At 45.4% G+C, this 20,599-nt stretch overlaps 3 protein-coding genes and 1 long non-coding RNA gene across 7 annotated transcripts; 1 reads left to right on the forward strand and 3 right to left on the reverse strand.

Moving 5' to 3' along the window:
* Window positions 1-214: 214 nt before the first annotated feature.
* LOC132266070 (tyrosine-protein kinase receptor) lies at window positions 215-12,193 on the reverse strand. Of its 4 annotated transcripts, none has more exons than XM_059766903.1 (9): window positions 12,089-12,193; window positions 10,224-10,844; window positions 8,242-8,437; window positions 6,596-7,084; window positions 5,793-6,112; window positions 3,454-4,867; window positions 3,291-3,392; window positions 1,862-3,231; window positions 215-1,791 (listed from the first exon to the last, which is right to left on the reverse strand). In XM_059766903.1, the coding sequence occupies exons 2-9, from the start codon at window positions 10,644-10,646 to the stop codon at window positions 1,477-1,479; spliced, it is 4,629 nt and encodes a 1,542-aa protein (XP_059622886.1). In that variant the 5' UTR covers window positions 10,647-10,844; window positions 12,089-12,193; the 3' UTR covers window positions 215-1,476. The 4 variants fall into 4 exon arrangements, with proteins under 4 accessions (XP_059622886.1, XP_059622885.1, XP_059622884.1 ...); XM_059766902.1 differs by having other exon boundaries at window positions 11,940-12,188; XM_059766901.1 differs by having other exon boundaries at window positions 11,792-12,188.
* A 1,693-nt stretch (window positions 12,194-13,886) lies between these two features.
* LOC132255818 (uncharacterized) lies at window positions 13,887-14,667 on the reverse strand. The gene is made up of 3 exons (XR_009468200.1): window positions 14,585-14,667; window positions 14,216-14,374; window positions 13,887-14,146 (listed from the first exon to the last, which is right to left on the reverse strand). It is a non-coding gene; the product is annotated as an uncharacterized LOC132255818 (long non-coding RNA).
* A 358-nt stretch (window positions 14,668-15,025) lies between these two features.
* On the forward strand, window positions 15,026-16,493 carry LOC132265603 (cytosolic Fe-S cluster assembly factor NUBP1 homolog). The gene has a single exon (XM_059766336.1). It carries the CDS (start codon window positions 15,495-15,497, stop codon window positions 16,437-16,439), a length of 945 nt encoding a protein of 314 aa, XP_059622319.1. The 5' UTR covers window positions 15,026-15,494; the 3' UTR covers window positions 16,440-16,493.
* Window positions 16,457-19,988, reverse strand: LOC132265602 (dehydrogenase/reductase SDR family member on chromosome X homolog). Its single transcript, XM_059766334.1, has 5 exons — window positions 19,715-19,988; window positions 18,329-18,521; window positions 17,234-17,515; window positions 16,765-17,171; window positions 16,457-16,708 (listed from the first exon to the last, which is right to left on the reverse strand). The coding sequence occupies exons 2-5, from the start codon at window positions 18,519-18,521 to the stop codon at window positions 16,508-16,510; spliced, it is 1,083 nt and encodes a 360-aa protein (XP_059622317.1). The 5' UTR covers window positions 19,715-19,988; the 3' UTR covers window positions 16,457-16,507.
* Window positions 19,989-20,599: the final 611 nt, after the last annotated feature.

Here is a 20,599-nt window from a genome sequence, read left to right on the forward strand (position 1 = left end):
ATATTTCTGCAACTCTCAACCACTCTTTTCTCGTCCTACAATGCAATATTCAGCATCGCTGCACATCTCATTCAACATTTATTAAATTTTTATCACTACAATAAAAGTGTATATAGTATGACTCTCATCATCTTCTTTTCTTTAAATATATAATAATTTTATGTATAAATATATTTTATTAATAGTTAAAGCATTTTATGTTTCTTTCCATATTATGTTTTTATCTCACAACAAAACAATTACAGAGATTATTTTTGTAGGTTTTTTTTTAAATAGATTTTCACTCGTGACAATTAGATTCATTTTCTTCACCACTATTTGCAATGTATGTGTCATACAAATTCTATTATTAGTACTTTTAATCATTCGCTAATGAGTATTCAAATATCCTTTCTGTCTTTCGTCAATTATATCCTAATACAAACAACTGTGAGCTTCTGTTTCACTGTGAATTTGCGTCTCTGTGACTGTCTTTTAATCCATTTCTTCATTGCATTTGAGGGGAAATCAACTTAAATGCCTGGATGGATTCTATAAAGCGATTCTTCTATAAGAAATTGCCTACGGAAGTGAAAACTCTTAAAATAGAAGTTGATTAGAGAGAAAAAGAGAGAGAGAGAGAGAGAGAGAGCATGTGAAGAAAAGCCACAACACAATACAACAGTCTTATTTTCGTCAATTTCTCACTACAATATCTTTGTTATATTTTACCTACAAATTAAAACGTGCGCTAATCATCGCTAATTTTTTCGTGTGAACAACATAACGATGCTTTTTTCTCAAAAATTGAGCAACTAATCATTAATTCGCTAAAATATATACTTTTCTACCCTTTCTCCATCTTTGTTCATCAAAAATATATTATGGACTCAAATCTCCCTATCAATCCTACATGTTTTCTTTTTGCCTAGTAATTTCGTTGCCAAAATGAGACAATCATTTTCTCATAAAATTTATTGCAAATGATGTACTAAAAATTCTGTCTTTTTTTCTCATTGCATGTTTTTTTCTTCTTCTTTTTTTCATTTGATTGAAATAGTGAGTTTCGGGTAAAGAAATTTAAGATTTTCAGTTTTAGTTTCGAGCACATGTTTTTCTTGCTCTAAATCTCAGGTGAGCGTTTTTTTCAATGTGTGTGTGAGTGGTTGTTTTTTTTTACTTTGTAACTGTTTCACTATCAAATCTTATACTTTACATAGGTTTTTCGTTACGAAATACTTCAATTAATTATGATTTATATCAATTTCCACATAATTACCTTTTTGGCCACTTTTCACACACCATTTTCCCGCCTCCCTGACGCTCTTCTGATACGAATAATAGATAGATTTTTTTATACTGATAACAGACACAACAGATTTTTATCAAGACTTATTCTTAAACCCGTTTTGCCAATACTTGGGGGTTTCCTCGATGAAAATGAAACACTTCCCGTCACACACCAATCTCTCACGCAATCCTTTATGTACACACTTTTTAGCAGCTGATCTCGGAGTGATTCTCCTTGTAGCGCTCGCTGAAGCCCTGAATTGTGAACGGGGCGCCCTTTTCCTTGGTCGCCGGCGCCGTTGCGGCACCCGCGGCGCCGTCAGCCACCCGCACGTTGGCATAGGACGTGCCCTGAATGGCCAGCGTGGCGGGATCCAGAGTGATGGGCGGCGGGATGATGTCCGAAGGCTTCGTGACGCCGTCCGTGCTGATGGGGTGTGCCAGCGGCGGCCCGAAGCTCATTGGCGGGCACGTGGTTGTGGGCGTCTGCTGTGGAGTGTCCAAACTGATCAGTTTGTCCACCTGAAGGTCAGAGAAAGGGTCATTGAAGTTAACAATCTTCCTTCAATTCACATATGAGAATGATACTCACTGGAGGTCCAGCTGGCGGCGGGACTTCTGGCGGCGTCACGGTGCACTCGACCGGCGGCGGGGCAGACGAGAAGGACGTCTCCCAGCAGCCATCAGCGGGCGGAATCCGAGGAACAGCCGGAGAAGTAGTACAGGGAGAAGTGTAGGTGGCTGGAGTCTCTGACAGAGTCACCCCCGTGGCCTCAGACAAGAGCCTCTCGGCCGCTCCCCGTGGTCCCGGCAGTGGGATCAGGTAGTCGGACGAGGAGGGCATTTGTATGCAGAAATCATCATTGGGCGGCCGCATTATCGTCTGGTCACGCTCTGAAGACGGTGGCCTGAAGAAGCTGGGCAGAGGAGCATTCATCACATCGGGATCCTGCGTGCAGGTGGTCAATCTCTCCAGGAGATTCGAGAAGGAGGGCCTCTCCTCAGGTGACGGACTCCAGCAGTCCGCCATGATGCGGTAAATGGGCACAGGGCACCCCGGAGGGGCGTCAAGCCTTCCGCCTCCGGTCACCAGTTGCATCACATCTCTGTTGGGCAGTCCCGTGTATGGCATCAGGCCCAGGCTGAACACTTCCCAGAGGAGCACGCCAAAGGACCACACATCCGTCTTGGAGGTGAAGATGCCGTCCAGGAAGGCTTCGGGTGGCATCCATTTGATGGGCAGCATTGCCTTCCCACCCTTCCTGTAGTAGTCAGACCTATAAATATCCCTGGCCATTCCGAAATCCGCTATCTTCACCACTCTTCCCGGCCCTTTGCTGCTCAGCAAGCAATTCCTGGCCGCAATGTCTCTGTGGATGAAGCGCTTGCTCTCCATGTAGCGACATCCCTTGGCCACATCCAGTGCGCAAAAGACCAGATCTTTCATGGTCAGAGGAGACGGACGCTCGGGTTTATTTCTACCCTCTCGCAGGAAATTCTTCAAATCCCCGCCGGCCAGCAACTCCAGGACAATAAAGCGGGGATGCCTGTCGAAGCACACCCCAATCAGGTGGACAATGTTGGGGTGGTTGAACTTCGCCATGATGGCAGCCTCCATGAGGAAGTCCGCCTCGGCCTGGCCAGTGGACATTTCCGGCAGTGTCTTCACTGCCACCGGCATCTCAACGGCGTCTCCATCGCGATGCTTGTAGAAGCCCTGGTAGACTTCCCCGAAGGCGCCCTGGCCCAGGGCTTTCATCAGCCGTAGACTCTCCCGGGCGACCTGCGGAAGAGTCTTCACATCGATATTCCCATTCAGAATGCCATCGCATCCGTAATTGGGATTGAAATTTGTTAGGGCTGAGTCATCGGCCGTGTTACGGAGACGACTCAGCTGCAAATCCTGCTCCAGGAGCATCTTGTGGCGCAGAGTTGCCTGCTTCTTCCGCTGATAGCGATTGTCTGGGAAAGAGAGAAAGTCATTTACCATAGCCCACGAGACTCCACAAGAGGGGACTTACAGAGCATAAAGATAAGACCTGTGAGCGCGGCCAGGAGGAGGACAGATACCACAATGAAGAAGATAATCAGATACTGCAGAGGAATCTCTCGTGGACTGATCACTGGAAGGAGTAAGGCAGTCTTGAATTGTGGTTCTCGGGATGTTTTGTGCGATTTGCTTACATTCACACGTGGTGAGATTGTCCCGCCGCAGTCGCCATCCTTCCGGACAGATGCAGGCCACCAGGGAGCGGAATTCGTCCAGGGCCACGCAGCGATAGTCGCAGCCGCAGCCCTGAATGGCGGGAATGATGACAACGGCGCCGGGACCGCTATTGGCGCCCACATAAACCTGGGACAGGTCATTAACACTCCTGCTCATCCCAATGAAGCTCGTCCCGCCCTGACCATTTGTGGAGTCGCTTAGGATATCGCCACCGGAGAATCCTCCACCTCCGCCACCTGTCGCACAGCCTCCGCCACCACCTCCGAAGCCACCCTGGCCGTGAAGGCCTCGCGTGGGATAGCAGGGCAGCCCCCCTCGACCGCCCTCAAGCAATGAGGCGCCAAAGCGGGAATCGAGCGCCGAGTCATCCTTCGCACGCCATCCGCCACCCGGACCAGCCGCCTTGTGCACATCGCCATGAATCTGGCCTGACACCTCGGCTCGCTCGAAGTCAATGTTCTTCCCGTGCTGCAGATCATCGTCCAGATATCTGCCGATGCCCAGACCACCCCCGCCGCCGGCCACGACCAGAGGAACAGCGGCCGCGGCAGCGTTCAACAGGAAGACGTAGGTGCCTCCACCGCCGCCGCCCGCGCCGTCGTCGATGACGGTATTCTTGACCTTGTGCGTCTTCGACGTGTACCTGTCGTCGTCTCTGGAGTCCGAGATGGGCTCGCAGCTCTCATCGCGGTACCCCATGGACTTGATGCACGCGTGCTCGCCACTCTGGCCCACCAGGATGAAGATCTCCTCGTCCTTGTGCAGCTCTATCACCGTCACCGCCATGGCGCCCCTGGACGAGCCCACACCACCCGATCCCAGACCCCCGCCGGCGCCCTTGGCCACGATCGTGTAGTAGCCCTCGCTGGGCACGCGCCAGATCTGCACGCCCTTGTGCGGCGAGGACTCAATCACGCGCACGCTCGCCAGGGCGTCCGTGGTGTTGTAGGACATGAGGCAGTCGGCAGCGCTGGGGCCCAGGATGCCCTTGGCACCACAAGTGCCCAGCTCCAGCGCCGACCTGTCCGCGAAGTCCGGGTGTGGCTGCTTGGGCAGACCCACTCTGGGATCCCAGTAGTTGTAGCCGTGCAGGTGGTCCAGCGGAATGTTCAGCCCGAAGCACTCTGGACTGAGGCTGAAGTCGTCGATGGCCACGTCCGAGAAGATTCGCATGCCCATGCGTGCCTCGAACTGCAAGTAGTACTTCGTGGTGATATTGGGCATGGTTGCCTCCACGCGCACCCAGCGCGGACCCTGATTCTTCGAGCTCCACCACAGCGTCGTGGTCACGTTCTCCTTGTCCTTGATCTCCACCACTGAGAGATTGATGCTGCCCGGATTCAGCGCGTACTGATGGACATAGAAGCGAATCTGCAGGATGGCGAGAGAGGGATTGAGTGGCGTAAAGAAGATGTTGAACGTGTTGAGCCCATTAATGCCAATATTCTACCCTGTATTAATGTGTCAATTCTGCGGTTACCTGATACATATTATGTACAATTACTCGCATTGTGATAATAAACCTTGTTGTCTATATAGTTTGACGAATGGAATGTGTATTTTGAATATAATTGCCATGTTATGCATTCAGATTCAGTGTAATTCTGTTATGTTTCCATAGAATGCCTCTCACTTTATCCTAATTAATTGCATTTCTTGCAATTAAACGATTGTGCTCTTCACTTAATTGTTTAACCGAAAGCTTAATAGATGCTTTGTACACTTCATTATACTGCTTTTCTCTTACTTGTATAAATATTAATTACAATATTTCGATTAGTTGTTGAAGTTACTAAACATAAAGGAGTTGAGTAAGATGAAGTGTAATTTTGAGAAACTTACTTAATAGAAATTTAGCAGAAAGGCGAATTTGAAGGTAAATCAGTCTATTTCATCTTCTGAGAGCTTCAAATGAATTGAATTCTCGATTGAATGCACTTGAGGAAGTCATCGAAAGGACAAATCAATTACTCCTAAATAGTTTCTTTGAAACATCAACGTTAGAAAGTGATGCTTTCATGTTCACACACCGTTCGCATCTGAAAAGCTTTCAATCTCTTACTAGAATATATAGCACAGCATGCAGGTTTTCTTGCTATTTTCTTTTTCTTCCTCAAGTCTGTCAACTTTCTGGAAAATCCTTCTTGATTGCTGCACAAAAGTGCGGCTTCTCTACGAAGAATGTTCTGAGCTTTTACAACTTTTCAAGTTCACAGAATAGAGAGCAAACAAAGATGCGGATTTGGTCGTTAATAGCTTATTGTTGTCAGCACTTGAACCACATTCTGATCCTTACCATGCACGTGTTCCTGTACGGCGAGCTGGCGTTCGTGTGCACGGACGGCGGCGGATTGAACACGACGCTGTTCATCACGGCGTTGCTGGCGAATCCCACGAGCTTCTTCTTCTCGCCGTCATTCACGTGCTGATTCATGTTCACGTACATGTAGTGACCCGTGACGTTCATGTGCATGTGCGTGTGGTCCGAGTCGGGGCCCGTCTTGTCGGTGGGCGTGGGGCCCGTGTGGTGGCTCCACACCAGGATGGCCTTGCCAGAGTTCTGCCAACCACACCAGCCACTCTCAAAGTCACAGCGCCCGCCAAAGGGGATTTTGTCTGCGGGTGAAATCAAGTTTCAACTATTTTCATACCCGTGCGCGCGTGCAAATGAGATGTAATTGAGTTGAATGAAGCATTGAAAGTGCGCGTGGAATATTCCATTAATAGAGGCACCAGAGGGAGAATTGAATGAAGGTGTACAAAAAGGCACAATTAAAGGTCAGAGGTCAGAGAGAGGGGTAGAAATTTAAGCACAAGACTTCGTGTGGTAATTGGAAGCATTGCTGGGAAAATAGCCTTCGAAACGCGTACAAAGAGACTTTAATTGTCCTATTTCAGCAGAATAAACCCACAAAGTGAATGCAACCGCAGCTGGACAATTTCCCTTGCAGGCACCACAGCAATTTCCACACAACATCCCATATATAAGTCCATCAAAGGCGGCTAGAGAGGAAATGGCGAGGGATTGCTATTGCCTTTGAGTGACATACACGCATATTGCCCTTAGCAACCCCTGGAAATGGTTAACAATAGCCTCACCGCAGTTTAGATTCTCATCCTCGCTGTCATCACACTCGGCCGAGATGTCACAGATGCGCTGGAAGTCGATGCACACAGACACTTTGTTGCTGTTGCACTTCACTTGATTCAGGCTGCAATTGCCGCCATTCAGATTTTCCGCGAAGCAATTCACCATTCGCAGATTATCTATGGATACGTGGCCGCGGGCGCGGCCGCCTAGGCCGTTGGGCACCACCTCGAACACGATGTGGAAATCCTTGCTCACGCGGTCGATGCGGAAGCGGTTCAGCTCCCAGCGCCGCTGGTCATTGCCGGCAATCTCGGAAATAACCCAAGAGGACTCTTGCGTGCCCACGGGCTCGATCACGATGCGGATGCTGCTCAGTGTCATCGAGCTCTGGTGGATGAACATCTCCAGGAAGCAATTCTCGCGCGTTGTGCTGAACACGGGCGACCTGAGCGTCCTCTGACCCGTCTCAGGAGTGAGTCGAAGGTGCAGAAAGTGGCCTGCAAGGAACAAAAGATGGCCATGACGAGTGAGAGTCATAATAATGAGTGTCCCGTTGCTGAAACCTAAGTAAATATCTTGAAATCTTGATATCCTGATTTGTGTCTTGGGTAAATCTAAGAAAATCGTCGTTTTTGTATTTGTTTCCACTTTCAAAAGCATGGAGAGAAATGATTCAGTATCTTCTAAAAGCCAAAATAGTTGATAAGAAAATATTAGTTAAATTAGGAAATAGTGTTAAATTTATCACTTGACTTAGCAGATTATCATTACATTTGTACAATTCAGGATATTTTGAATGAAGAGCTTTTTCACTTTTAGAACAAAGTTTCAATTATCAATTAATTTCCGCTCAGAAATAATTAATGGCATATTGACTTTGCAAATTAAATTATGCGTGCTACATTTCCGAGAAATGCGAACAGCATCAAAAGGTCGATTTCATTCCACGTAACATTTCAATGGTTGCAGTTGAACGAAATTGACATAAAATCATAGACTAATTAACTTTGAATTTTCGCCCTTTGATGGAACAGAGTGTTTGTGACAATTATTGTGGAATATTCGAGACCAATTGAACTTTCAGGCATGTAAAGCACATTTTCATCGTATCCAATCACAAAGTTAATTTATTAGTGCCACTAATGTCAATCAATAATCCAAAATAGTTGTTTCGGAACTCAATTTCTCACATGGATATTTCTACCTCTGTTCATGCAACGAACAATTTTATCACATTAGAATTTTCAAGCAGATGAATTTGTCGGAAAATCCCTTTTATTTTAATTAAAACAATTGTTTTCTGGGAATTTAGTACCTACGTAAATATTATAATAAATTATATGCCAAAAGTATTTTTTGCTTTTTGGTATTGTGGATTTACAGCGGAATTTCAGAGAATACGTGGAATCGAATATATACGTTCCATTGAAACCACAATAATAATATGAGTAATTAAATCAATTAAATGAACTCTTTCATTGGTCACACACGACCCAATTCTTCCCAAAGGATTAAATGGTTGTGCAATTAACAATGTGCGAATGATGACTATTTTTGGAAATCAAAGGATGTTGCACAGTATATTTATGATTGGTGTTTTCGCGGAACTTTGTTGCATTGTGAAGCAATTATAGGGATCAGGTTCCGAACTCACCACTGGCGTCATTGAGGGCATCCGCAGGTGGACCTGGCATGATCCCGGTGCGATTGGAGTCGGTGAGATTGGCTCCTGTGACCACCTGGAAGCCATCCACGATGGTCTCGTTCCACGTCCAGGCACACTCCGTCTCGAAGCTGCACTTCACGCCCAGCACATCATCGATCTCGCTGACTTCCTGCTGAGCCCGCGACTGGAAAATAGCGCACGAAATTCAGCCCGGTAATTCAATGACGACCCAAGTGAAATGCGACACCGTCGCATTGGTATATTTCATGCGGTAATAGCATTACTCGTGAGGAAGTGGCTGAGAATTGGACAAATTGGCGTTCAGGGGCCTTCGAAGGAGGAGAAGTGCGATGGCACTAATTGGGAATTAATTGAGAAGTGGTGAGAACACCCGCTGAATCGACGATTTGTCCTCCCACTGCAATTGGCATTCCTCCTGAGCATTCACGCTGCAGATCTGCCCTTCTTCCATCCCTTTTCACCCCATCAAATCGTGGGAATTCTTCCAAGGTAACGGGCATAAGTGGGTGTTTTGGGGCAACAAGCGAACGTCCGCCCACGAGAGTCACTTTTCGCCATTGATAATGTCAGGTGAATTTTACCTGAATATTCACAATCACATTATAATTCATCAAATTTGCACGACTCAGCGAGAAAATGCCACTCAAATTGTCAAAGCGAGAGTGAGCGGAACTCGTCAAGGCTCTTTTCCACCGAATTTCCCGTCAATGTCTCTAATTGATAGAGATGCTCCTAATTGTGCTGGCGAAATATACAAAACTGCCATGAATTGTTAATCAACAGACTTTTGTCAGAGTTTTTCTCTCATGGAATTTTTTCATACACATTTTCTATGTACAAAAAATCAATATGATATGAATATAAATTTTTTTTTACACTAATCCTCACTATTTCTGGTGAAACCTGCCACCAAATTCTGCTTGAATCTCTGGGTGAAAAGCCTCTCTCGTCACTTTCCACCTCACTAAATTGCCCTGATTCCAGGTGCTTTTGTCAAGACGGATTTTTCACGCGGAGCTTCACGGAGAAATGTCTATTTTCGGTCCCAAAAGAAAATCAAGTCGTGTAAGAAAGTCAACAGGGTTTGAGTGTCTGCGAAAATGTTTGTCGTGAGCAAAAATGACGCCAGCAGAATTTTCTCCAGTCCCTCGTAAAGATACATATGTTGTCTCTATATTTAGTCCGGGGTTGAGATTAGAAAGGCATTGCAGCAATTCAGCTATGGAGGATTAATATGGTGAGGAAATAGAGTCAGGAAATTTCAATTGCCATAGACCACAAGAGTGCCGGAGAGGAAGTGAATGGCGGAAGGGTGCGGAAATGTTTCTGGGACGGATATTGAAATTTGCACCATTTGAATGTGATACAATTTCTGAGAAATCCAGGAATTTCACAAGAAAGCCCCAATGGAAAGGCTGAATAGGTGCAAAATGCTCTGGGAAATATTAATCATTCAGTGCATTTTGCGCATTGAAAAGGGCTCCAGTAAATTGCACCATTCTTTTCCTAATGATTTCCAGTGAAAATGTAATTGAAATTCGAATTACAGTGAAAAAATACCAACGCACAATGCAAAATCTGGGAGGAGCATTTGGGTGGGCGGGACTTACATTCTCGTAAATTTATCCATTAAGAGGATTTACCGTGATATACAGTACATAAAACTAAGTTCGTTAGTAATTTCTGCGAATATTATGCTCATTTCAATTTCCCTACAAGTTATATAAGATATGTGAGAGAAGTACTTTCCATTGTAAAATGAGTTTGTTTGAGGGTTTTTAAAGATTTCTAACGAAATTCCCGGTATTTTGCCAGATAATTCTTGGAGTTTTGAATATGAAATCTTGGACAGCCTTTCACGAGTTTCCAGCATTGTTTACTACCGTGTCTTCGATTCTTGACCTCATTGCATTCAAACCATTCAAACACTAAGAGTCAACAGTACTCACGCTCTCCTTGAATCTCGCCTTCAGTGTCTGCACTGGGTCCTTATTGCTTATGCCGGCGTAAACAGGACCGTCCCGCTGGCGGTCAATGTTATACAGCGAGCTGATGCCCGCCGGCTGCGCCTCCCGGGCGACTCCGGGCTCAACGGCCCTCATATTGTTCATCAGCGACAAGTTGCGCAACTCATTGAACTTGTCCTTGTTGCGACTGCGGCCCGTGTAGCCAGGATAGTAGGAGTTCATCATGTAGCCGCCAGCGGCGAACGGGTCCACGGCCTGGTGAGGCATGTTGGTTGTGGGCACGCGACTCTGGGGCCCCAGGGCTACACCCGAGGCGAAGGATGCCGACGAGGAGTTACTGAGCGGTCGCTGAGCCGAGGCCAAGTGCAGAGCCGCGACCACGAGGAGCCACAGGTGCTCTCGCATTGTGTAAATGCTTCTGTGCGTCGTTCAGCTGACGTGACAATTCCCACTCAGCCTCTGGTGCTCCAGTGTCCAGAATCCCCCGCACATACTCTCCACCCACTCACTTTTCTATCTCTCTATGTGTGTGTCTCTTATGACTGATTTATGTGGCACTTCTCCCGCTTTTCCCTCAGCAGAATCTCGAGTGGTTCACATGTTCTGAAAAAATGCACACGCTCGAGTCAGTTGCAACTCTGGCCAACACTTGAAATTCACTCGTCCGCCATCAAGTGGCGCTACAGTTCAAAATAGGATTTTACCGGAATCCAGAAAGACTTTGCAAAAGGACGCAGAAAGTTTCTATAATGAGCAAAAAGACCTCGTAAGAGAATCCTTTCTGGAAATTCATATGCGATATACTCGCAAGATGCTCCATAATTATAAAATAACGAGCAAAATGTTCTTGAGCGAATGTCATTGAAGGAGGCAAAGTTTGCATCTCTCTTCGCGCCACTTTTCGCAAGAAAAGGCGTCATCATCTTCCGGTGTGCGTTGCATAAAACCGATGGCGAGTTTCATTCACCGAATAAATTCGCGTGTGTGTGGCTTTATTTATAGCGGGAAAAATTGTCACAGAGCCCGTGATTATTTTTGGGGCGCCACGATAAAGCGAAGCACCGAGGAGGAGTCACGGCGCAATTTTCATTCACCACAAGACATCCAACAGAGTGGAGTCCCTCCCACACGAGCCTAATTGAATTTGCCTCGCGGGAAAAAAATCACTCGTCTGCGCCTTTTCTGCTGCACTTAGCAGATGATTTTATGGCCACCGTGGGGAGTTTATGGCCGCTCTTGGACCTAAATGTCCTCTGGAATGCTAAATATTAAGACAAAGTGCTTCCGGACGAACTTCTTCACCGATATTAGGAATATTCCCAACTCAATCTAGATCCAACAATACAATTTTCTTCAAGAATCCCGCAAGTTTCCCTGGAAATAGTTCTCAAAACCCTCACACAATGTCCCGATCCACCCGCAAAAAGACCTTTCGGAGAATGTACAAAAAAAGGCAAATGTCGCAATCTTTCTCCTCAAACGTGCGCATTCGAGAAAATATCCACGAAATCACTTTAAAAGTGCGTGAAAAACCATCTCAATTTTCTCACCAAGCGCTTGGGCACTTTCCGGTGGGGTTCTTCGTCAGCGGGGCGCGCTCGCCACCTGAGACTTGATGGGCGTTCCGAGGACGGAAAAGTGGCGGACAAGTGAGTGCAACAATTTAGGGTGCTCCACTTGTTCGACGCCCCATTTTACCACCCGTGCGCGCACGCCGTGAAAATCTCCACCCCAAATCCGGGGGCCCTTCTGCTCCTCCTGCGGCGGAATCGCCGCCTGTCCGTAAAGCGCACAATTGAGCACAATAATTCCGGCACTTGCGAATGTGAGAAAAACTGGGGCCTCACGAGGGCGCGCGCAAAGTGTAGAAAAAGAGTCACTCTTAGCACAGGAAGTGGAGAATGGAAAGCGGATGACTTCCCCACCTTGCTTGGATAGCAAAAGTCGACTGGAGACGAATTGCGTCTTCTTTCTCAGATGCTGCGGCGAGAGAGATCACTTCGTCGTCTCCTCTCCGTGAGTGGGTGACGAGAGAGTGAGAGAGAGTCCGTGGGAACCGGCGACGGCCCAGAGACGAATCAGAGACTTTTGGGGGGCCAAGCAAGAGAACATGCTCGCGAATCTGTGTTAAACAGCGTCCATTGCTAATGTGTAAAATACGCGAGTGATTGCGTGTATTCGCCATAGATTTTCTGTCGGCGCACCGTAAGAGGAGGAAGGAAATGCTGTGAAGTCTGGATTTCCCACCCCTTAGTACACCCCTGGGAGAGTCTTTCGCATCGCAGCATCCCGAAATGCTCTCGCGCTCTCTGACTTTCTGGCGCGCGCTCGAACGCTCATGTGCGTCTGCGTCGCGATGAAAATAATCATTATTTTAGGATGCTGTCTGTGGTTTTTTCAATCTTCGGCGGTCCCCTAATCAACAGTCCCACCGTCGGACCCCCTTTGTGCTCGCAACGCGCGCCTCTCGAGCCTCAAACAGTCGCGCACAACCGGCGTCTAGTTGCGCGCAACTGCACGAAATTAATAACAGACGCGCCCTTTTTGCATTTTTGCCAAACAATGAATGGATGAAAGAAGGCACACAGCGCTGTGATTGATGACGACGCCCGGCCCTTTTTCTTCATCTGTGCGGATCATAAATTGAAAGATTGCATTCAGTGATTTGAGATGCACGCTCTCGAGACGGCATTCCAGACATTCATCCCGAAACGCGGCGGCAAGATTTATTTATAGTCGCCTCGCATTTCACACTCACTATTTAGAGAGCAACAAATATTATCTTTTCTCCTGCCAGTCTTTGAGCAAGTGAACTTTATGAATTCGACTCTCAATTAGTGGATGAACAAATATTGCTTTCTCGCGGGAAATTGAGAGAAAGAAAAAAAAAACTTGACGAAAGATCAAAATACGACTTGCAGGTCATGAGACTCTCGCCGGAAGAGTTAATTAGTGCTTCTGAAGGCATCGCGACCCACTCGTTTTTCAATCCAACAGAGAAAATCTCACGTTGTCAATTAATTATGTAATGAGAATTCAAATAAGGGCTTTTATCTTCTGATTTCAGAATATTCGAATTATTCAATTCATAAAATTTTGAATGAAAAATCTATTTAAATGTGATCTAAACATAGTCGATAGTTTTGTAGTAAATAACAATCTTTTAATAAGTTATTATTTGCTCAATTTGAACTCATTATATGTTGAATAATTAGCTTTCTGTCATACTTTTATTATTAGAAAAGATTTTATAAAGCATGAAAGAGTTACGATAATATTTCAGTTGTTTTGGTGAATTCTATCGAGAAGAAAAAGCAATGCGATTTCTTTCGTTTCTTTCCCTAATCTTGACGTTCGCGGTTGTATTTGGTATAAGAAACAGTATAAAATATTGAGAAAATCTGTACTAATAATATTTTTCCTCTTTTAGGACAACATGTGACAATAGAACCAAGGGCTGCCCAGATCGGTGATCTTATCCTTGGAAGTGCTGTTGGTTAATTGATAAAGGAAAAATGCAGAATGCTTTTTTTGCACATTCAGAGCAAAGTCTCTATACACTGAATATGCAGCAAATAATAAGAAAAAGTAGATAAAATATTATATTTGTTCTTTAACTTGTGTGTTCCTAAGCAATCTGTGTTTATTGTGTCTATATGACTTACTAATCTGTGGACTCAAGATAAACAATTAATGGGTCTACAAAGCCAAACACGTAAAAGTTTCGCTTTTCTGTTGATTTTAAGATAAGAACGAAAGTTTACGCAAACGCTGCAGTCTGAGTGTGAACGAACTTTATTTTCTTGATTGCTTTTATTTCATATAAGCGACAAAATTCAGTTGAAGACTTGAAGTGCTGTTTTTTTTTGCTTAGGCGCACGCACCCTTGGCCAAAATGTAGCAACCTGAAGCAGGAAAAAATCATAAGTTGGATCCTAGATTGAGCGATTCCTTAAATTGATTTGATAACTTACGTTTTGCGCCACGACACTTCTGGGCATTTTCAGCAGCACTCACGCTGCTGTAAGTTTTTGAGTCGGATCCATCAGCATAAGAGCAGCAAACTGACTGATCGCAGGATCCAAAGTCCACTTGGTTGCATTCCACATTGTCTTAAGATTGGAATGTAGGGGCTGAAAGTGAGATCATAGATAAGATATGCAGAATTGAATCTATCAAAGAAACTAATACTTTCTCTTCTGTGATTTCATTACCAGTTTTTTAGAAAATGATTAACTACGTTTAAAAGAAAAAAAAGCTTTCAGGACAATATACATTTGGAAATCAATTGAAATCACAAATGTGAAGAGGAAATGATTTTGTAAAAAAATATCACGACTTACTGAGTCCGTTCAAGCAATTGTAGTTCGAAGCAGCGCAGCTGTTGCCAAAGGTAAAGTAAGTTCCATCCGCGTAAGCATTGCAAACCGGAATGTAATCAGATGGGCACTGGAAGTCACATGGTCCGCCTGAGAAAAATAGGAAAATCAATACACATATTTCATTAAATGACCGTTTTTCATTAGGAAAGTTACCAACCAACAACTTGACCAAGAGCGGCCGCGGCGAACAGAGCAAAGAAGCACACGAAGACTTTCATTGTCACTGAGATTGTAACTGACTTGAGATAGCACGTTTTTGGTGCTTTTTATATCAAAAATACTCGTGAAATTGTTAAATTTTTGCTCAGATCACAAATATTTAACATTGTATAAGAGTAAAACAGACAAGACAATAGAAACTTATCTGAAGACATATTTAGTCGAATTTCTGAATCTTCTTCATATTTATTTTAGGAAAAAAATTATGTACAAATACATATTTTCACAAGATTTCCAGATGATTTTATTAGGAACTCGTGTCGTGACTGTAGCGACCACTGTTACAGAATTGCTAATCGGCCATTTTTCTATTCCAGTTCTTGCTTCTGTCGCTGCGATGGTCGCGGAACAATTCGATATTTTACTGAAACATTTCTCATGCGCCAATTGCCACAAAAAAAATTAAAGAAGTCCGTCAATGTTAAGATCAATAATGATGTCTTAAAGATTTGAAATATTGCTGTTGATTTTGTTTGAGAGCATGCGACCGTGGAACTCAGTGGGAAGTTCCTCGGAAGTGTCTTGTGACAGAGCAATTGCAATCCGCAATTGGGCGAGTAGCATTCCGGAAAGCTTTCATTCCTGAAGTTCGGACTGAAGTGTGCTCGAGTTTGTTGTTTTTTGGTGTTTTTCTACCCAAATCTCTCTGACAATGGAAGCTCCGCCTGAACACTGTCCGGGAGTCGAGAGTCAGGACGCCGGAAAGGCATCTGCGTGTGCCGGATGCCCGAATCAGAACCTCTGCTCCACGGGACAAGCGTCGGCGGCCAAGGATGCGTACTTGAGTGTGGTCACCGAGCGCCTCCGGGAGGTTCGTCACAAGCTGCTGGTGCTGTCTGGCAAGGGAGGCGTCGGCAAGAGCACCCTGACTTACCTATTGGCCAGAACAATGGCGCACAGCCGTCCGGAGCGGAACTTCAGCGTGCTGGACATCGACATCTGCGGCCCTTCGCAGCCCAGAGTTTTCGGTGTGGCGGATGAACAGGTGCACCAGTCCGGCTCGGGATGGTCGCCTGTGTTCGTGGACGAGAACCTGTCCGTCATGTCCATCGGCTTCCTGCTAGGCAGTCCGGACGACGCGATCATCTGGCGCGGCCCGAAGAAGAACGGCATGATTAAGCAGTTTCTGGGCGACGTCGATTGGGGAGAGCTGGACTATCTCGTTGTGGACACTCCGCCGGGAACCTCGGATGAGCACCTGAGCGCTGTGTCCTTCCTGGAGAACTCGCGCGAGGGATTGGCGGCGATTGTCGTCACGACGCCGCAGGAAGTTGCGCTGCTAGACGTTCGGAAGGAGGTGAACTTCTGCCGCAAGCTGAAGATCCCCATTGCGGGCGTCGTGGAGAACATGGCGGGCTTCATCTGTCCGTCCTGCACGAAGCAGTCCATAATCTTCCCGCCGACTTCCGGAGGAGCCGAGAAGATGGCTCAAGACATGGGAATTCCCTTCCTGGGCCGCATTCCACTCGATCCCACACTGGCCAAGTGCTGTGACCAGGGAAAGGACTTCCTGGCGGAGCACCCAAGCAGCGCGGCAGTCAAGACAGCCGACGAGGTGACTCAGAAGATCTTCAGGCACTTCGAGGGAAGCTCCTGAAGACTGTACTTTCCGGGTGATTGATTAAAAGGAATGAATTTATTTGTTATAAAAGCACCTCCACATCACTAATGTCCCTGAGGTCGGCCGAAGTCCTCGATTTTCAGCATCTCCCGCGTGTAGTCGAAGAGCTTCTGGCAGGCTGCCTTGTCCTTGGCCATCGCGTGCGTCCGATGGAGGCGGCAGTTGCTGAGATATGAGCCTCCTTTGCCTTCCAGTTTGGGTGAAATCGCCGCGAAAACCACCGTTCGAGAGCCTTGCTCGGGATTCTGCAAGAATACAGAGATTAGCACACGATAGTGGAGAGGGATTGACAGGGAGGCACCTTGAAGAGGGCCTTCTTGAACCACGGAATGACTGTGGAGCTGCTGTGCACGAACAGATCCGTGTCCACGACTCCCGGATGGACGGCGTGCACTTGGCAGGGTGCTCCGCGGCTGTCCAGCAGTGTCTGGAGGTGCTTCGTGAAGAGGATCTGGGCCAGCTTCGACTGGTTGTAGTGCGTGGCGCCGTAGTAGCTCTTGGCGCCGTGGAAGTTCTCGTAATCAATGTCGCCCATCAAGTGCACGCAGGAGGACACATTGACGATCCGCGAGTGCTGATCAGCCTCTCCGGCGGCCACGATTTCGGGCAGGAGGAGATGCGTGAGCAGGAAGTGGCCGATGTAATTGATGGCCATCTGACTCTCGAAGCCGTCGTCGGTGAGAGCGAAAGGCGCCGCCATGATTCCCGCTGAAAAGACGCGCGCAACATCAGCACGAGAAGAAGACTTTCTCTCAAGGCATTTTTCTCACCGTTGTTGATGAGAATGTGGATCTTGTGGTACTTCTTCTTGATCTCCGCCGCGAACTTCCGCACGGACGACATCGTGCCGACGTCGAGTTGCTCGAAGAAGAGCTTCCCGGCCGTTTTGTCCACTGGAATCTCCTTGGCGACTGAGCGCCTAGACGACTCGACATTGCGGACGCCCAGCACGACGGTCATGTCGCAGTCCAGCAGCTTCTCTACGATCTTCAGGCCGATCCCGCGATTGCCTCCAGTCATCACGGCGACGCGGCCGGGCTGCTTGAAGAGCTCTGCAAGGATTCATTCGGAAATTGATTTAGTGTTAGTTCAATTTAAATACACGAAAAGGGTCAAAAGATAACGACGAAATGGTGTTTAAAAGGTCAAATTTGCACATTTCTGCCACGAAACCTTCTGGAAATGTTTCTGTGATTTTTTCTACAACTGCAATAAAATGAGTTTTATGATTTTTGCACTTTTCTTACGACATTTCCTTCGTCTTGTAGCTTTAAAACTTGACTTTTAGTCTCTTTTTGATATCAAAAATCCTAGTGAAATGAATAATTAACATTGCAGCTTTTGATCTTGACTTAATGTTGGCATCAGTTCAAGTGTGTGACCCTGCATTTCCAATCAATCCGACGGATTATGATGAATTCCACTGCATATTAATTGTGTCACTCAAAATCGCGACAATGTATTCATCTCGGCATTCACTCTCGATCTCTAGAAGCTGGAAATTTTTAGTGGAGGTCAAAAATGGAGTAGCCAGAAAACATTGGGCAACTTTTTGTGCATTTCTCCATCTTGATCACCTTGAAACATCACCAATTCTTCATCCGTCTTTGAGCGCAATAGTCTTGACTGTAGAGAAAAGTGCGAACCCCGTTCAGTGGGAATTGAGTGCGCTCAGTGTCTTCCTCAAGGTTTTTCTCTGGGCAAATATTGGCCAATCACTCGGTGGAAGAGTGTTGAAAGAGGCTGGAAATCGCATGGCAAGAATTTGCTTATGAATATCATTCGCGCGCAAAAACCAAAAGTCAGGAAGATGCGGAAATTTCCCGAGCTTTCCTGGCTGCAGGAAGAGCGACAGTGCGACTCACCGACGACGTTGTAGCGACTGTTGATCCTGTCCTCGGCCAGGCCGCGCACGCCGTGATACTGGAACCAGGCTTCGGTGAGGAACTCGTCCCAATTCCTGGGCATCTCCTTGCTGGACTTCATGAAGTAGAGCAGCGCCAGGCCGACGCCCGCCGCCACGACGGGACCCACGTAAACCACGAGGAAGAACAGCATCTGCAGGAGGGAAAAACAATTTAGGCAACTTTCTTTCTGGTCTCGCGAAAGCTCCGAAGCGATGAAAAAGTGCAACGCGACTCAGGAATTCACGTGAAATGAAAAGCGAAACAGTTTTGTTGTGCTTGAACTTGATACACAATTAGAATTGGTAAACTATGGAAAAATGCGTGACTCAGAATAGCAATTATATAGTGTAATAATGATAGTAACTTTTAACCCTTCGTGGGAGAAATGTTCGATGTAAAAATATGGAAAAATCATATTTTACCTATTTTCTTTATTTTCAAAAGATTTTCTTCTTTGTAAAATGCAATTTTTTGCTAAATTAAAAATATTTATGTGTATAATTATCCGTTTGTGAGTCAAACTTTCACGTGTCAAAAAACTGTATGAGATGAAAACCAATTAAGTTGTCTGATTTAAAATTTGCATTAAAAAAAAAATAGAAAAAGCCTTCAAGTATAAATTAAATTCATATTAATTCTTCATAAATCCAATCCCATAAAATCTATGTTTACGACACGATTGATTATTATGAAAGAGATAACAGATTTTTCTAAATTCCAATCGTAGTCTTATCTTTGCATGACTTGACCCAGTTTTTATCATCAATTCTGAGGTCTATTTGGCACATCATAAAATCATTTTCACTCTGTTGCTTCTCGCAATAAATTCATATGACTTTTCAAGAAAAAATATCAAGTCAAGGCATAACAAATCAACCTGCTTTGATGGATGGAAAAAGTTAATTTGAAATGAAAATTGTGAGGCATGTTTGCAAATTAATAAGCCAAATACAGCCATTTTTTAGGCACTCTTTTCATTAACATCATCACAGATTTGATGGTGAGCTGCAAAATTGAGCGCTTCTGAATTCCAAGATTGAGGTTTGACTGAATAATTCAGTGATTTTTTACTCGCTTTTCAGCACAATCAACAGTTTCACGCGCTCTTCGGCGGCTCAATATGCGATAGAATAAGTCGAATTGTCAATGGTCATTAGTAAAACATGCGCGTTTCATCGGGCGGATTCTTCTGCACTTTTTGCACGTGAACAGCACCGAAATCTCTCATCTACAGTCCCTTCAACTTGCGAAAGGTCACAGAGTGAAAATTGAGAAATCTCTTGCTAATCATTTTAGCAGTTTCATCAAATTTCCAGCCGCTGCGGCCTCGACAAATGCACTCACTTTGGACTGAGATCCTCCTTGGTCAGAGACGCTGTTGGGCAACTCCTTTGCGAAACTGCTGGCCACGTCCCAAGAGAAATCCACACGCGCTCTTGAACACTGTGTCACGAAACTGTCAGCGCAATCCGCACTCTCGGGCTGCTGAATGGGAACTGAGCCAGAGACGAGCTCTGCACGGCTCGAGGGCCTCTTGAGATGGTCAATGATCGGCGATCGCGACTTCTTGCAGCTCTTCGGCAGGCCGAGTTTCCGCGGAAAAGTGCGACTGAAGAAAGTCATGGAGACAATTGATCATGCTTCAGCATTTTCAACCGCAACGTGCAATCTTCCCTCGCCTTTTCCCTCTCTCTCTTTTGCGTTTTATGTTTGCCCATCTTTATCGCGATCCGGGCGTGATTTCATGGAGTGATATAAAAACACCCACAAACAGGCAATTAAGTGAAGTCACCCAAAGAGGCAAATTTGTGGGAATCCGGCTGATAAATTATTTCCTAATCTCGTAGGAATTTTCCAAAGATAGTGAGTTGAGTAAGCATTTAAGTCTTTCGTTTGGCAACAAGATTTTAATAAAACGTTACACGATAATGGAAAGTTGAGATGCAAAAGTAGAAAAAAAAGATGTAAATTGATTCTAAAACGTGATAATTACTTTGTGTATTTTAAGATAATAACTTTCATTTGTACCAAAGAAGAAGAAACTTGTATGAGAAATATCTATAATTTCCTAGTTTGGTGTTGACAAACATTAAGTATTCTTCAGAATAAAGTTGTTTAAAATCAATTAAATCCTTGATTAAATCTGATGAATAAAAGGAAAACTGTATCAATGTGTTCCATTTAATAAGTTTAGTCATTAATATCTAGGATCTGAAGTCACCAGGATGT

The sequence above is a fragment of the Phlebotomus argentipes genome, unplaced genomic scaffold (assembly GCF_947086385.1).
Source record: "Phlebotomus argentipes unplaced genomic scaffold, Phlebotomus argentipes genome assembly contig_5, whole genome shotgun sequence".
Classification (NCBI taxonomy): Eukaryota; Metazoa; Arthropoda; class Insecta; order Diptera; family Psychodidae; genus Phlebotomus; species Phlebotomus argentipes.

Bases quoted from the DNA above. Each gene is read 5' to 3' on its own strand.
- LOC132265603 (XM_059766336.1), top strand. From the start codon at position 15,495: ATGGAAGCTCCGCCTGAACACTGTCCGGGAGTCGAGAGTCAGGACGCC.
- LOC132266070 (XM_059766903.1), bottom strand. From the start codon at position 10,646: ATGCGAGAGCACCTGTGGCTCCTCGTGGTCGCGGCTCTGCACTTGGCC. The intron at 4,868-5,792 runs GTAAGGATCAGA...GCCATCCTGCAG, and splicing joins CGTACAGGAACACGTGCATG to ATTCGCTTCTATGTCCATCA. The intron at 3,393-3,453 runs GTAAGCAAATCG...TACTCCTTCCAG, and splicing joins CAATCTCACCACGTGTGAAT to TGATCAGTCCACGAGAGATT.
- LOC132265602 (XM_059766334.1), bottom strand. From the start codon at position 18,521: ATGCTGTTCTTCCTCGTGGTTTACGTGGGTCCCGTCGTGGCGGCGGGC. The intron at 17,516-18,328 runs GTGAGTCGCACT...GAATCCTTGCAG, and splicing joins CAGTCGCTACAACGTCGTCG to AGCTCTTCAAGCAGCCCGGC. The intron at 16,709-16,764 runs GTGCCTCCCTGT...GTATTCTTGCAG, and splicing joins TCAAGAAGGCCCTCTTCAAG to AATCCCGAGCAAGGCTCTCG.